This window comes from Urocitellus parryii, chromosome 14 (genome assembly GCF_045843805.1).
Source record: "Urocitellus parryii isolate mUroPar1 chromosome 14, mUroPar1.hap1, whole genome shotgun sequence".
Lineage (NCBI taxonomy): Eukaryota > Metazoa > Chordata > Mammalia > Rodentia > Sciuridae > Urocitellus > Urocitellus parryii.
In genome coordinates, this window is record NC_135544.1 from 23,512,056 (window position 1) to 23,528,389 (window position 16,334).

The 16,334-nt window shown below is 36.6% G+C and overlaps 1 protein-coding gene across 1 annotated transcript in view; it reads right to left on the reverse strand.

The window, feature by feature from the left end:
* Nucleotides 1–228: 228 nt before the first annotated feature.
* Nucleotides 229–16,334, reverse strand: part of Mtmr7 (myotubularin related protein 7) — an 88,157-nt gene continuing 72,051 nt past the window's right edge. Inside the window, exons 11-17 of the mRNA XM_077792457.1 lie at nt 15,467–15,576; nt 13,995–14,120; nt 12,123–12,172; nt 7,380–7,580; nt 5,984–6,124; nt 4,770–4,896; nt 229–1,168 (exon numbers count right to left, since the gene is read on the reverse strand). Coding sequence (XP_077648583.1) covers nt 803–1,168; nt 4,770–4,896; nt 5,984–6,124; nt 7,380–7,580; nt 12,123–12,172; nt 13,995–14,120; nt 15,467–15,576 — 1,121 coding nt within the window. The 3' untranslated portion in view covers nt 229–802. The remainder of the gene's footprint in view (nt 1,169–4,769; nt 4,897–5,983; nt 6,125–7,379; nt 7,581–12,122; nt 12,173–13,994; nt 14,121–15,466; nt 15,577–16,334) is intronic.

The following is a 16,334-nucleotide window of genomic DNA, read 5'->3' on the forward strand; positions in this document are numbered from 1 at the left end:
AAACTGGTTGATAGTTGGCTCAAACAGTCCTTGTAGTCTAGTCTCTGGAACAGTAACGAAAGGTTGTTATTAAGAAAGCAAATATGATCTGAATTCATATGTAAGAGCCAGAGAGTGAATGTTGCTTCTATTTTATTAGGTATTAGACCCATCTTAGAGAAAAAGTAAGTTATAAGTTTTATTATTTTTTTAAATGATGAGAAACAAAAGAGATTCCAGAAAGGGCAACAAAATTATTATTAACAATTCAAAATATATTATCTAAGGAAAAGTTAAAGTGATTATTATACCTGAAAGATAAGTTTAAACAACTTCAAAGCTCCTTATATCTCATCAACGTGCCCTATTTTTAGAAATAATGGTAATAGGGTCAGAAGGTAGAAAACACAAACTGTGCATTTGGAAGTGAAATAAGACACATTCAAAATCATAACAGGTGTAAGGGAAGAGGGTCAGGGGGCTTTGTGAGGAGATGCATGCTATGACAAGGAAGATTTATACTGGTAACCTCAAGTGATGATAGAAGTAATTGTTTTGCAGTGAATACAATTTTCATAGTCTAGAATGAGTTTCAAAATGATGAATAATTTTCCTTATATTGATGAAAGAAGTGGCTACTTCTTGTTCTTAAACATCTAAATACACTAAGAGTTGGTCATTTTTTCCATTTTCATAGCTACATTTTACAATTCTCGATGACATGTCCCATTTCCTAAGTTATTTTTATTCAGAATTGCACCATGCCCTTGTTTTTGGAAGTGTTTCTTGTGTATCCTTCACTTTGGAACTCCAAAGGGAAATTTCAGGCAGTGAGAAACACAGCTTCATCAGAATCCCGGTCCTTACCACTGTCTTCGCTTGGTGCACGCTCACCACCACTTGGAGACCGACAACTTAAATCCTCCACCCCAGACTCTTGATCACTGTTCACTGACAGGTCTGGATCTGAGCTTTTCAGATTGTCTTGGGTTAGAATCAGAGCAGAATCTTCATCACCCTGTGAAGGGCTTCTGGATGGAAATGATTTCACATTCCCACTGTAATCCTGGGGAGTGTTGGCTGTGCTGTTGTCTGTGGTAGAAAACCCTGAGTGTTTGCTGGGTTCACTTTGCTTGTTACTCTTCACTGTAGTGTGATTTAACTGGACCTTCTGAATTTTTTCCAGCCTCTGAAGAAGAAATAATAATTTCAGGGAAAAATTATAAATAATTTACCTTCTCCTTTTATACATGCATCCCTTTAGTTTGCCTTCCAGCTGGGTATAATGTTAAGAATATGGGACTCGAATGGATGAGGGTTCAAACCTAGGCTTTTTGGCCTGAACAAAATGAATTCTGTGAGGCTTGCTTTCTTCATCTCTAATGTGAGGATGATAATAACTAGCGTGACAGGTTTTCTATAAATGGAAACAGTTTAACACAGACAACGTACCTGGTTATCAGTAGTCTCCCTCTTTTCTATGCCTGTTTGGTTCCCGTGAACTCAGAATGTTTTTTTTTTTATAAGTTAGAAATGAGGTGTTTATCTAATTTTATTGAGATATAATTCACTTATAAAATTCACCCTCAATGTATGCAATTCAGTGGCTTTTAGTAAATTTACAAGGTTTTACAACCATCCCTACTTAATTCTACATCATTTTCATCACCCCTCCCCTACCTCCAAAAAAAAAAAAAAAACTCCAACCAATCATACTCATTAGCAGTCAGCATCCATTCCCCTTCTCTACATCCTGTGGCAACTGCTAGATAGCTTTCTATCTCCAGATTTGCCTAGTTTGGATATTTCATATCAATGGATAATACACTACATGCCCTTTTGCGTCTGGCTTCTTTCACTTAGCTTCTGTTCTCAAGGAGCATCCATATGATAGCATGTATCAGGATTTTATTTACATTCCATGACATGAATATGCCACATTTTGTGTCTCCATTCATCGGGTTATGGACATTTGGGCTATTCAAAATATATTTTACCAGATTTTATCCTGTAATGTCAGCAGGGGAGGTATTATAAGATCGAGTATCTCATATTCCTTCAAAACCACTCATATAAGGTATTAGTGAAAAAGCACTGTGTTGGGCAATATGAGGAACAGAAATAAATCTAGATCCAGCTGTGGAGAACTTGAAGTGTTTAACCGAGGCTGTGTTCATGTAGGGATTTGGAAGAGTCAAATTTAAGAGGGATGGGGGTGGAGTCATGCAGGTGAGCTTCAGGGAGAAAAGTGCATTTTAACAGAACTCTTAAAGGATTAAATATGGACATTCTGGTAGCATTCCTGGTAGAAGGAACAGTGAGAAGAAAAACACAAAGGTAAGGAGGTGTCAATAATGAGCAAGAAGCAGAAAATGTTCAGTTTTAGCAAAGGGAACAGTGGAGAATAAGGTTGAAAAGTTGGATTAGACTGAATTATAGGAAAATCTCAAATGCCAGACTAAGAAACTTTTCCTGTCGTATAAGGAAATAATAATCAAAAATTTTAAAATTAAGGCACTTTAAAATATTCTAAATAAATATTTTTTAAAATTGTTTAACAATTGTTCAACAAAATGAATGCTGGAAAAGATTAATAAAATCCTAAGATTTTCATAAAGCTTGTATGTCTTTAGGAAGTATAAATTTAACTGGCCCAATGATGACTCAAAGAAAAAAAAAGATCTACCATGGCTCTAGAATTCTAAAACCCCAACCTGCGGCTCATTTCACTCTCTTCATTTATTCTTTGATTCGATTCACATCACCTGTGGCACTCAAGAAACTGAAATTTCTAGGCTTAGTGCCCAGGCATCAGGATTTCCTGGGAAGTGGTGATCTTGCTGCACAAACAAGGCTAAAAACTACTTCTCCAATAAGGTAAAACATGATGATATAAGCAGAATTCATCATACAGATACAGCAAAGTTTTTTTGGACGCTGGCAGATTTCTAGAGTACCATTTATACCTGGTCTTAAAAGTTCTCCAAACCAATGGTTTAACCTGTGAATCTGTTTTACCTGTCCAGCTTAAGCACTTAAATTTGCAACCCAACTTAAGATCATCCATGATATTTATATCTCAAAAAGTGATATTTTCTAGAATATCATGAAGAACAGGAGTCAGCCTCACCAGCTACCTCTAAATGACCACCTCTATTGTTGAGAGCCCTGAATCATAAAGCACCATTTCCCCAGGGCATCATTCTCAGTGGGGACCTGCAGGTGAGTATCCACTGGGCCAAGGAGTAGAATTCAATTTCAATTTGTGATATTTTGCTGAACTTTCTTTAGATACTGACCAATTGGAAAGGCTATGTTCTCTTCTAGCCACGTTATTGCTCTATGAGGATAAAGAAGAACCTTAACTATTGACAATTTCCAACCCTCACTCCTAATACTTTTTCCTCACTACATATGATCTTAAAGTTTTCATTATATTTAAATTATTGAACCTCAATTCAAAATTCAGGTCCCAAACAATAGGAACTTACTGCCAATTCCTGAACAAATGAATGGTATGGTGGTGAAGTGTTTTAAGAAAACAACTGAAGCAGAACCAAGCAAAAATCCAAGTGGGTTTGGTGATCAACTAAATTTAACTAGTATCACTGAAAACAAAGTTATCCAATTAAGAAAAGCATTTAAGTATATTATAACCTCCCTGGCCCAAATGGGGAAGTAACAGAAGCCCAAAGTAGTCAATTTCAAATATTTTATCTTTTATATACTAACATAATATCATTATTTAATTCTTAAAAGTAAAGACAGGACACAGGTATGATGGTGCACACTTGTAATCCTAGTGACTTAGAAGGCTGAGGCAGGATCATTGCAAGTTCAAAAGACAGTTTCAGCAGTTTAGCAGTCCTAAGCAACTTAGTGAGAACCCGTCTCGAAAAATAACAAGGGCTGTGGATGTGACTCAGTATATAAGTGCTACTGGGCTCAATCCCCAGTAGCAAAAAAAAGAAGTAGTAGATTTTTACTACAGATAAAATGTCTAATTTTACTCCTTTTTCAGTCTTTTTTCATGCTTTCTCCAGAAAGAATTTTAGTACTAGTATTTACTAGTAACAACAAAATGTGTGTGTGTGTGTGTGTGTGTGTGTGTGTGTGTAAATAGCCAAATAGTTCAGCACACTGTGGAAATGACCATGAGCCAGAGTTGTGATATGTATTAAATTCCTACGTATGGACATCAGTCATCTGGGTGCTCACCTGAGTGAGACTGTATCATCCAATGATTATAAATAAAAATGGTCACTGCTAATTTGATATATGGGCTTTTAGAGACTTTCATGGGGTCACATTCTGAAAGAAATAAGCACATGTCAGGAGGCACCCTGTACAGGAGGTATGTACACACCTTAAGTCCTGAGCAAAGAGGTACTGGACTGGTATTGCACCCATTGCAATACAGGTGGACTTTACCTCTGCTTGGATAAGAAAGGTGCAGTTCAGGGAGTGGGTGTTACCTGATAGGGTTGAATTACACTCACCTGTTTGTTGTAATCCTTCCCTTCTGCCCTTTTTTGGATAGAATGTTCCATGGATTAGTTCCCTCCATTAATAAAACCCGGGTTCGAGGCATGCTCCCCTCCTCTTTCTTGCCTGCCTTGCCCCCCCTTTTGGGAGCTGTGGCTGAGGAGCAGTCACTGAGCCCCCAAAAAAGGTACTTTCTGTGTCTGTGTCTTTATTTAGTCAGCCCAAATTCACTTGGAGTGACTCTGATTGATTTAGTCACATGTACCTGCAAGCACACAATATAGATTATAGCAAGTATGTCTTACTTCTTCTAGGGCCTCCAGTTCTTCCTCCAGCTGCTGGGATTCCTCCTTCACTGCCATAAGGTAATCTGTAACGGACTGTCGGGGCTGCATCCCCTTTTCAAAACGGTTATACATTCCACTCCAAAACCTAGGAAAAAAGAGCTTTACAGTACCACCAAACCACAATCTGAAAACTCACATTCTCAAATCTTACAAGCTATTTTTAATATTACAGTTCCACAGTCTAAATAATAACCAAACACAAATTACAAGTTCAAAAAAGCCACTCGCAATAATTTCATGTTGACGGTTTTTGGGGGGAGCCCATAGACTTTTGAAGAAAGTTAAGTTCATGAAGTGTCTACTTATATATGATACTGAATTAGGAGGCATATAATAAGTATATTTTTATAATAGATTGAAGTAGCACATGTTACCACATTTTTGTTTTGGTTTAATTAAATGGCTGTTTTGAACTTCAAAATTAGTGAACATATATTGAGAGTCAGCTGCAAAAGGAGGCTTTTAAACTTGAAGCTTTTTTAAAAAAAAAAGTATAATAAAATTAACATTCTGCTCTAAAAGTCTGGGGAAATAATGATATTTATATTTATTAATGATAATGGGGTGAGGGGGACCCAGTAAGTATTTGTTGGGAGTGAGTAAGGAAAAGGAATGTGGTTTCTCATTATATTCTGTGCACTGGCCTTTTGGCTGACCTCTGAGTCATTTCTATATCACATAAGACTAGAGAAGAAGCCAAAGAATAACATATAATATGCTTGGTCTCCCATCCCAATATATAAAATCTTAAAATAATCTATTTCCATAAGAGAAATAAGCTGGGATTTGATTCAGCAGAGATAAAACCATGTGATAATTTGATAAATGTGTCATTCTAATTTAGCCTATAAGACACTTGGTTTTCTTTTTTCTCTTCCTCTCTCTCTTCCCCTCCTCCCTTTCACTTTCACTTAGAAATATAAGTTTCTATATATTTCTAAGATACCATTATTATAAAACATTAACTTCTGAAGAGAATTTCACATTTAGAGGGATGAGAGGGAGGAGACACAGCCAAAAATACCAGTCAGTTATTCAAGCATCTTCTGGAGGATTGTGTATACAAAAAAGCCTTGAAACCCAATGTCTCAGACACTTTGGCCTCTGAAAGTTAAACAGTGCCAGAATCCAGTTTCACTCCATAGTTTGAAGATTGCTAAAGGTTTACATACTTGTACATGGAGTTGCATGGAGCTGCAGGGAGGTGAAGGCATCCCTGGTTCTGACTGTGATCCGCTCTAAACAGAGGATTCAGGTAGTCAGCCCGATTCTTCAACAGATGAGCCCATAAAGAGTATGTTCTTTCTTGAATACTGTTTAAAAAAAAAAGTCAAAAATGACTGATCTTGGTTCTTAAGAATAGTAAATGTATAATATAACAGCTGGAAAGGAACTAAGCACTGTGATCTGAACATCAGTCCTTGTTCTACAGAAGGGAAATTTATAATCTTTTGGTAGTTTCTTGATATGGTAGAATAGCACTATAATAATTTCAACTCCTCCCCTACTATCTGCACTAGCCTGGACAGGATGTTTAATTCTTGTTAAGAAAAAAAAAAAGCTGCTTGTATAGTTTTTTGCCCAAATATTCATTGAACATTTATTATTTGCCAGGCTGTTTTCAAAGGGCTTCCCGTGTTTTCTCTCTTTTGACCCTCACTGAATTCCTGTAAGATATATCCATTCTCTGGAAGAGACACTAAAGAAATGGAGAGGTTAAGTAGTTCCTATGGCTAGTGAATGTAAAAGCCAGAATTAAAATCCAAGCAGATACCATTAGAATTTGAGAGTCTGGTGCGACAAGCCACAAATTATGTGGGAAAACAGGTGAGCCTATAAGATGCGCTCGGCTTCTTCTAAATCATCCCCCATCAGGAATACTTAAAGTTCCTTGGACAAAATAAACCAGTATCCACTTGAAAAAATATTTCTGTATAACTCTGATGGCATAAAGCCTATTTTATTTAAACTGTTTATTTATAAAATTAAATTTGATCATGTATATACCATAGTTAAAATCATTTTATGCTATGAAAATCTCTTATTTGCACTTCCTAAATCACCTTCTTGTTATTAAGTTTCTGACTTTATAATGTACTTGGAAGTCCATATTTTATCTACTTTTACCCTTGGATGATGCAGTGCACTTTTAATCTAAATTAACAGTGCCTTGAGTTTAAAATTTGTTTTCCCTGTTATATTTGCAATTTTTATTCTAACCATATATCCACCCAAGATATCTAACTTTTAAGTGCAAAAATTATTTTCTTTGCCTCCAGAATTATTTTCAAGACCCCCCCAACCTGGGTATATCAGGCTGATATATCTGGGTATATCTGTCTGGGTATATCAGGCAGAAACTGAGGGAAAAAGTACAACTGTACAGATCTCTGTCAGTTAATTACATTTTTGCCACTTTGAAATGGTGCCAGAAACAAGAAAAGAACTTGAATCTGTCAATATAGATATATGCACTAAATGACATAGTGTCCAAAATTATAAAAGTCCACCTGAAAATTCTATGTTGCCCAAAGCTTGAGATAAAAGTTAAAACTCCAAAACACTTACTTGAGTTCTCGTCTCTCCTTTTGACTGTTGCATAGGAAGTTTCCAAACTGGCAAGAATAAATGTGATGTTGAATGTGAATCAAAAACCTCTCATTAAACTCAAAGGCACAGGGAAATTGTTCCATTAATTGCCAGACACACTCAATGAACTGGTCAATTACTGGGGAGATTTCTTTTGGGTCACCATCTAGATTGCCATATCTATAAAACAAAGTAGAAGATATGTTATAAGGTAAGTTTTTTTAATTAGAAGGCTATAAATTCATAAACTATCATAAAGGCAATACTAGTTCCTAAACAAATCTTATAAACTCAGTATAAGAGGTAGAAAAATTAACCTTTAAATTCCAATTTCAAGAAGAACTTCGTAATGGTGGTATAAAGAAGAGAACAGGTTCATGTTATAATTACAAAAGAAAGTGTTAAAGTAGAATAGTTGGGGCTGGGGATGTGGCTCAAGCGATAGCGCACTCGCCTGGCATGCATGCGGCCTGGGTTCAATCCTCAGCACCACATACAAATAAAGATGTTGTGTCCGCTGAAAACTAATAAATAAATATTAAAATTCTCTCTCTCTCTCTCTCTCTCTCTCTAAAATAAAATAAAATAAAATAAAGTGGAATAGTCCCAGAGATTAAATTGAAGGAAACTTTCCATGGAAAATGAGCAGTTTTTATTTCAAACTGTAAAAGTACAACAAAACTTTTGAAATAAATCTTCTACTTTATTAATGGCTAATGGGAGAATTAGAAGCAATTTCTAAGCAACTTCTGGGTTTCTCACTCTTGCATTGTTTGCTGGGAAGGAATAAGGAAGAAAGACAATTTGAAAAAAAAAATAATGGTTTCCTAGGATATTCTCATTTCTATAGTAAAAACAAAACACTCATTTTTATATGACCACAGATTCCACAGAAAACTTTTTTTAGGATAATATAAAAAATTTTATCTTGAAACAGCAAGCAATATTTTTGAAATGACAAGTGAATGTACATTACATAGTGCTCTTCTATAAACACCTTTAAATAAAATCTAAAGTCAAATAAAATCTAATCAATAAATTTTGTGTTATTTGTTGGAAATTTGCATTTTCCCAAATAGTTAGACATTTTCTTTTGCTTTCTTGATTAACTGAGCATTTCTCTAATTATACATGGATTATCAATTTTCAGGTTAATATTAAAACTCTTTGTCTTTTGAAGATAATGTAATTTTAAAAACTTCTGTGTTCTTAAGATAAAATATCATCTGGTAATAGATATTTGTTCTGTGTAAGTAATATGTTTATGTTCTGGGCAGAACACAATAAGTCAATAGAGAAAGAAGAATGCCGTCATTTGTATTCTTTAATATCCCCCAAACTGTATGTTAAGACTTGCTCCTCAGGGTGGTTCTATTGAGAGGTTGTGAAGCCTTTAAGAAGTGGGGTCTTAGGTCGGTGGAGGTGTGCTCTCAAAGGACAAAGTGGGACCCAGGCCTCTTCCTCTTCTACTCTTTTTCTTTATTAAATTATTTATTTATTCTAATTTGTTACACATGATGGCAGAATGCAATTCACTTCATATTACACTGTAGAGCACAATTTTTCAAGTCACTGGTTGTACACAAAGTATTTTCACAACATTCATGTTTTCATACATGTACTTAGGGTAATGATGTCTAACTCCTTCCACCATCATTCCTATCCCCTCACCCCCTCCATTCCCCTCCTTCCCCTTTGCCCTACCTAAAGTTCTTCCATTCCTCCCATGCTCCGCCACCCCATAGCCATTATGAGTAAGCATCCTCATATCAAAGAAAACATTTGCCTTTGGTTTTTTGGGATTGGCTTACTTCACTTAGCATATTATATTCTCCAACTCCATCCATTTAACTGCAAATTCCATGATTTTATTCTCTTTCAATGCTGACTAATGTTCCATTGTGTATATGTACCAAAGTTTCCCTATCCATGCATCTACTGAAGGGCATCTGGGTTGGTTCCACAATTTAGGTTATTGTGAATTCTGCTGCTATAAATGTTGATGTGGCTGTGTCCTTGTAGCATGCTGTTTTTAAGTCCTTTGGGTATAAACTGTGGAGTGGGATAGCTGGGTCAAATGGTAGTTCTAGTGTTTTGGGGAATCTCCATACTGCTTTCCAGATTGACTACACCAATTTGCAGTCCCACCAGCAATGTATGTGCCTTTTTCCCACATCCTCACCAACACTTATTGTTGTTTGTATTCTTAATAGCTGCCATTCTGACTGGAGTGAGGTGAAATCTTAGTTTTGATTTGCATTTCTCTAATTGCTAGAGATGTTGAACATTTTTTCATATATTTGTTGATTGATTGTATATCCTCTTCTGAGAAGTGTCTGTTTAGTTCCTTGGCCATTTATTGATTGGGTTATTTGTCTTTTTTGGTGTTTAGCTTTTTGAGTTCTTTATATACCCTAGAGATTAGTACTCTATCTGATGTGAAAGTGGTAAAAATTTGCTCCCAAGCTGTAGGCTCTCTATTCACCTCACTGATAGTTTTTTTTGCTGAGAAGAGGCTTTTTAGTTTGAATCCATCCCATTTATTGACTCTTGGTTTTAATTCTTGCGCTATAGATGTCTTATTAAGGAAGTTGGGGCCTAATCCAACATGATGGAGGTTTGGGCCTACTTTTTCTTCCATTAGGCGCAAGGTCTCTGGTTTAATTCCTAGATCCTTGATCCACTTTGAGTTGAGTTTTGTGCATGGTGAGAAATAGAGATTTAATTTCATATTGTTACATATGGATTTCCAGTTTTCCCAGCACCATTTGTTGAAGAGGCTATCTTTTCTCCGATGTATGTTTTTGATGCCTTTGCCTAATAAAACTGTAGTTATATGGGTTAGTCTCTGTATCCTGTATTCTTACCATTGGTCTATAGGTCTATTTTGGTACCAATACTATGCTGTTTTTGTTACTATTGCTCTATAGTATAGGCCTGGATCAGCAAATGCTTTACTCTTCTTGCTAAGGATTGCTTTGGCTATTCTGGGTCTCTTATTTTTCCAGATGAATTTTATGATTGCTTTTTCTATTTCTATGAGGAATGACATTGGGATTTTGATTGGGATTGCATTGAATCTGTACAGTGCTTTGGTAGTATGGTCATTTTGACTATATAGTCACATTTGACTATATAGTTCTGCCTATCCAAGAACAAGATAGATCTTTCCATCTTCTAAAGTCTTCTTTATTTTCTTTCTTTGGTGTGCTATAGTTTTCATTGTAGAAGTCTTTCACCTCTTTCGTTAAGTTTATTACCAAATATTTTTTTAAGCTATTGTAAATGGAGTGGTTTTCCTAGTTTCTCTTTCTGAGGATTTGTCACTGATGTACAGAAATGTCTTCAAAGGCATCAACAAATTTCTAGAGGTATATGATATGCCCAAACTAAATCAGGATTAGATATACACAATTTACACAGATCCATTTGAAGCAAGGAAATAAAGGACACTATCAGAAGCCTACCAACCAAGAAAAGCCCAGGACCGGATGGATACATAGCTGAGTTCTACAAGACCTTTAAAGAAGAACTGTCACCAATACTTTTCAAACCAATTCATGAAATAGAAAAAGAGGGAACAATTCCAAATACATTCTATGAGGCCAATGTTGACACATCAAAGAAAACTTCAGACCAATATCTCTGATGAATATAGGTGTAAAAATTCTCAATAAAATTCTGGCAAATTCAATAAAAAATATATCAAAAAGATAGTGCACCATGATCAAGTAGGGTTCATCCCAGGGATGCAAGGTTAGTTCAACATATGGAAATCAATAAATGTAACTCATCACATTAATTAACTCAAACATAAAAATCATATGATCATCTCAATAGATGCAGAGAAAGCATTTGACAAAATACAGTATCCCTTCATGTTCAAAATGCTAGTAAAATTAGGGATATCAGGAACATACCTCAACATTGTAAAGGCTATCTATGCTAAGCCCCAGGCCAACATCATTCTAAATGGAGAAAAATTGAAAGCATTCCTTCTAAAATCTGGAAAAAGACATCCTCTTTCACCACTTCTATTTAACATAGTTCTAGAAACTCTAGCCAGAGCAATCAGACGAAAGATGATATGATTCTGTACCAAGAAGACCCAAAACATTCCCCGTCCCATATATGGGAAACCAAGGTCAGAGAGGACAAATGCCCAAAGTCAGACAGTAAATGCCAAAGCTTGCATTTGGAGTTGCATCTGTCTGGCTCCAATGCCTGGGCCACTGTCCCACATGACCTCTCCAGAGATATCTGGGAGAAACTTCGATGTGATGTGAATGCTTCAGGAACAATCCAATCTGATTGCCACTGTGAAAAAGCAGGGAAACTGTTCTCCAGGCACCTCACAACTTGCAGCCTAAAGTGAATGTCAGCACTTCCAAAATGGAATAAATCCAGTGTGCATGGAAGGAGGGAGAGTTGATCCTTCCTGGGTCAATGAATGAGCAAGTGTCATATGTCTCTTCAGGAACAATTTAATTTTACTGAGTTCTGCCCAACTAATACCAAGTGCAGTTAGAGTTTGAGAATGTCCTCTCAAACTATGATGCAAAATGTACAACATAATTTAAACTTTCCAAATGGGATACACAAATAGTAGTAAAAATCCTTTCAAAACCAAGCTATTTTTCCCCTGGACACTGCACTGAAAACTTCGGAAACAGTGTTTTTATCCTAAACATTCAAAGCAACAGATTTTAAAATATTTCTTACCTGTGATTAAACTTATGGCCAAAGGAAATCCAGTCCTTTTCTATTAATACCTACATAAGAAAGAATATAAGTATCATGGAGAGAAGCAAATGAAGGAAAATAAGAGACCATAACCAACAATACTGAAGGATTCAGAGACATCTGGTTCAGAAATCACTATCCTCAGATAACCGGAAAATGAGTAAGAAATGACAATATCCACCAATGCATGTGGGAAGGGCAAAATTGAAGGTCATGCACAGGAAAAATAAATGAGAACTGAAGTTAAAAAAGAAAACATCATAACACCATCCACTCAATGCTTCCTCCCTGCTGGACACTGCTGTGCTTCCCATGTGACACCTCACCTCATTGTGGGATAGGTGTTGTTATCCCTGTCATTTTACAGCAACAGAGAATGAAGAAGAGAGAGATTTAATATTCACCTGCTATAGGAAGCAGAGGACATCACTTTATACCACAGGTCTCTCTGCTCTAAACCCCATCTTTTAACCAATACATGATACTGCCTCTTTGAATAATTAAAAATACCAACCTTTCAATAAGAAACAATTAGAAATGCTTTCCAGTGTTATTTACTGTACATGAGAAAAATTCTAAAATGGGTTTATGAGTATATTAGAAGCTTTAGCCCTGCTTTGGAATTAGGGTTACCATAAGTTCACAGACTGAAGTAGTCTGGATTTAAAAAATGTTAACTATATGGAATAGTCCTATTAATATCACCAGTGCTCTAAAATGGCCATTAGTTTCCCCCCCAAAAAAGTGAATGGACCAGTTGAAATCTGTCCTTGTTAACTCAGAAGGGCATTTCATTTGTGCTGTAAATTTAATGTGGCACAATCAGGAAGAGAGTGGAAGAAAAGGAAGGTATGTGGAAGAAAGATTCATGGCAGGGTGTGACTGGGAACCCATTTTCCAAAAGTAAATGAGGGAATCTAGCCCTCCTAACCTCAGCCCAGGAAAGGGGTCTAAAGCAGGAATGTCACTCTCAAATCAATCCTGTCACAGATAATTCAAGTTCTTAGGCGCATCCTGATAAAAGGAAAGGGAAAGCTCCAGGGAGGAAGCTGGCCTCTTCTCTCAAGTCCCCAGGGTGTCAGCTGATAGCACTTGGGAAAGAGATTAGTAGTAATGATATTCTAGTAGGGATCCTCTCAGCATCTATCCCCAGCATGGATTCAGGATTCACTGAAGCATTCTCTATCCAATCACGGTTCAAGAGGAAGGAACCAGGTAATGGTCCAGTCACTAGAAAGCCCCTGCAGTCATTTTAGGGAAATCTCACTATTCAATCAAAACTTCACTACCCCTGGCAACTGTAGTCAGAAGCAATGTATCACATCTTGATGTATACCCAAAAAGGATCAACCTCTAGGAGAGAATATACTCATAATTGCATCAAAGAACACAAAAACCCTGAAAACAGTGAATATTCTCATCTAGTTGTGAGGACTACTTAGAAACCTGGAAGTGACAGCAGTTTTTCCTTCTAGAGACAATTAGCATGAACAATATAGAAAATGTTTTTCCCTGATATTTTTCCCCAAAAGTATTTTGTTACACACATTTTCCCAAACTTGAAGTATTTATGAGCAAATTTTTAAAAGCTTATTATTTTCCCACTACTGAATGTCTTTTATATTTGTCCCCATTCAGTAGCACTGATATGAAGTGGTTTCAATATCCCAGAAATGTACCTCTTTACTCCAAGCCTACTTCACTTTTTCTCCTTTCATTAACTTTGCTGATCTACTAAGAGAAAAATAATGCTGATGAGAAAAAAAAAAATGTTGCCAAAAGTTTCTTAAAAAGAAGTCCACTGTGGTCAAGGCACTGCCTTTCCAGGGAAAGCCCAGCAGCCACACTCACCATGAAGCCCTTCAGAGTCCGGTAGTGTGGATCCAGCAGGAGGCTGGCCACCGAGCACACTTGAGCAGTCCTGTCCCAGCCATCAGAGCAGTGGACAAGCACGCTTGCCCCTTCCTCTGAAACTGCCTAGAAGATACCAATCAGCAGAGTCACACAGAATGACAATAGAAGGAAACATCTCTCATCAGAACTAGGTTTAACTTCTATACTTAGAGAAAGATATAGACAAAACAGAACAAAACCTGTTCATTCTTTTATTTGGCATTTATGCCCTGCCTTCCTAGGACAGAACCAGGAGTGGCCCAGTGAGTGCTAGCAGCTAAGCTTTTCCTGCCCTTTCCATTACATCCAGAAGCCCTCACTCAAGTCACCTCAAATTTAGCACAGATATGAAATTAAAGTATATTTCCTGTGCAAACATACCTTTCTGACATCTCTTGTCCACCCTCCACCCTCTCCTGCCCTCCCATTTCCATGTGAAGTCTTATTGAAATCCTGGAATAACTACTGGCCCCAACCTTTTCCAAAAAGGAAAAGGCACAAAATTTTAAATTATAAAAGCACAAAATTAAAGATAAAAGGGGAAGAGTGAAGTAATGGATATAGGGAAAGAAGGCGAAAACAAAACTAAAAATTGAACCAGAATTATCTGCTAAGGAAGATTTTCTAATCAACATTGAAACTACACACATAACTTCTAGCTGAAAGTATCCTGGCAAGAAATGTAAATTGGTAAAGATTTCATTATAAGCATCTATCACTACCTGAAATTTATTTTTATTTTTTTACTCCTGCTTTTGGTCTCCCACATCAGAATGTCAGTTGTGAGGGATGAGAGACGTGATCTGGCTTAGCCGGCACTGCATCCATAGCACCTAGAATAGTACCAGGCACTAAATAAATATTTGTTGAGTAAATGATTATCTAATAAAGGGGAGCAGACCATGTCATCAGAAAAGATGATTCTCTTAAGTGTAAATCTAAGAAGAACCTATTTTTAGAAACACTGAACAACACAATAGAATACATTCAAAAACAGTGAAAGTTGCCACAATATTCTTCCCATGGCAAAGTGGAATCCACCTGCCAGTTTGAGGGACATAACTTCTGCTTATGTCATGTCTTTAAAAATAATATATTCAATGGAAGCCTTAAGGCCCTATCTCTGAAATGACTCACATTTGGTTTTACTGTCCTGCAGAAAATTCTTTGTTCCACCAGGACTAAGCCTAATGGAAGACAGAATATTTTGGAAATAGTCTAGTTGACCACTGAAATGTCAACTAAGCACTGTACTCTTGCAAAATTACATGTTCAGAAGGCAAACCTTATGGAGGTCTGCAAAGCCAGCCATCTCCTCAGGACAGCAGAGTGAAGTACAGGGGAGCCCATGGAGAGGAGACAGGTCACCTTTCTGATGTCAGCATGGTTGCTAGTCTACCCCTTAATTTGTTTTCTCTGTAATCACATACCTTTGCAATGAATATTCCTGCATCCATGATTGCCTTGATGTGCCTTAACCAGCCAGAGTTCTCCAGCCCCCACAAGAAATCACTCATAGAGGGAGATTTGAGTTCACATACTGCAAAATGAATCAAGATATAAAAGTGAAATTAAGGCAATCTCTCTTTTATGTATGATCATGTTTTACAGGTAGTTTATTAATAATTTGTTTGTTGTAGTAGATATTCTCTGGACAACCTGAATCAAAAGTTTACTAAACTTGGTTCCATTGAACCATTTCAGGTAAGGCTTTTCTACTTTCATTGGCCATGATGGATGCTGCATTTGTTTACCAGAATCATATCTGTAAGGTTAAACCCAATTAATGAAAATCATTGAATGTTAGTATAGTAAAGGTTCAGCAGAGAACATCTACTTACCTTTCCAGTAAAGATATTAAAAATGAGGGGGGCTGGAGTTGTGGCTCAGCAGTAGAGCACTCACCTAGCTGGGTTTGATCCTCAGCACCACATAAAAATAAATAAATAAAGATATTGTGTCCAACTACAACTAAAAAATATTTTTTAAAAATTAAAAGATATTAAAAATAGGTACCTAAGGAGTACTTGGATTGAGACTACTAGGAAGAAAAACCATAAAACTAACTCTAGTACTTATCCAATTAGAACTCTTCATCATCCAACCTCTTCAGTTTGAGACTATTACAAAAACATAAAATGGAACTATCCCAAAAGTCTTCATGAAATGACCAGATTCCTGTTCTCAACAATGCAATGGGAGTTAAGCCTGTGAACTTAAAAATGAGATCTGTGCCTCTGATCCACTCCAGTGCAGCAGGCCAGATACTTTCCCTTTGATTGAAATAAACCCAGTGTC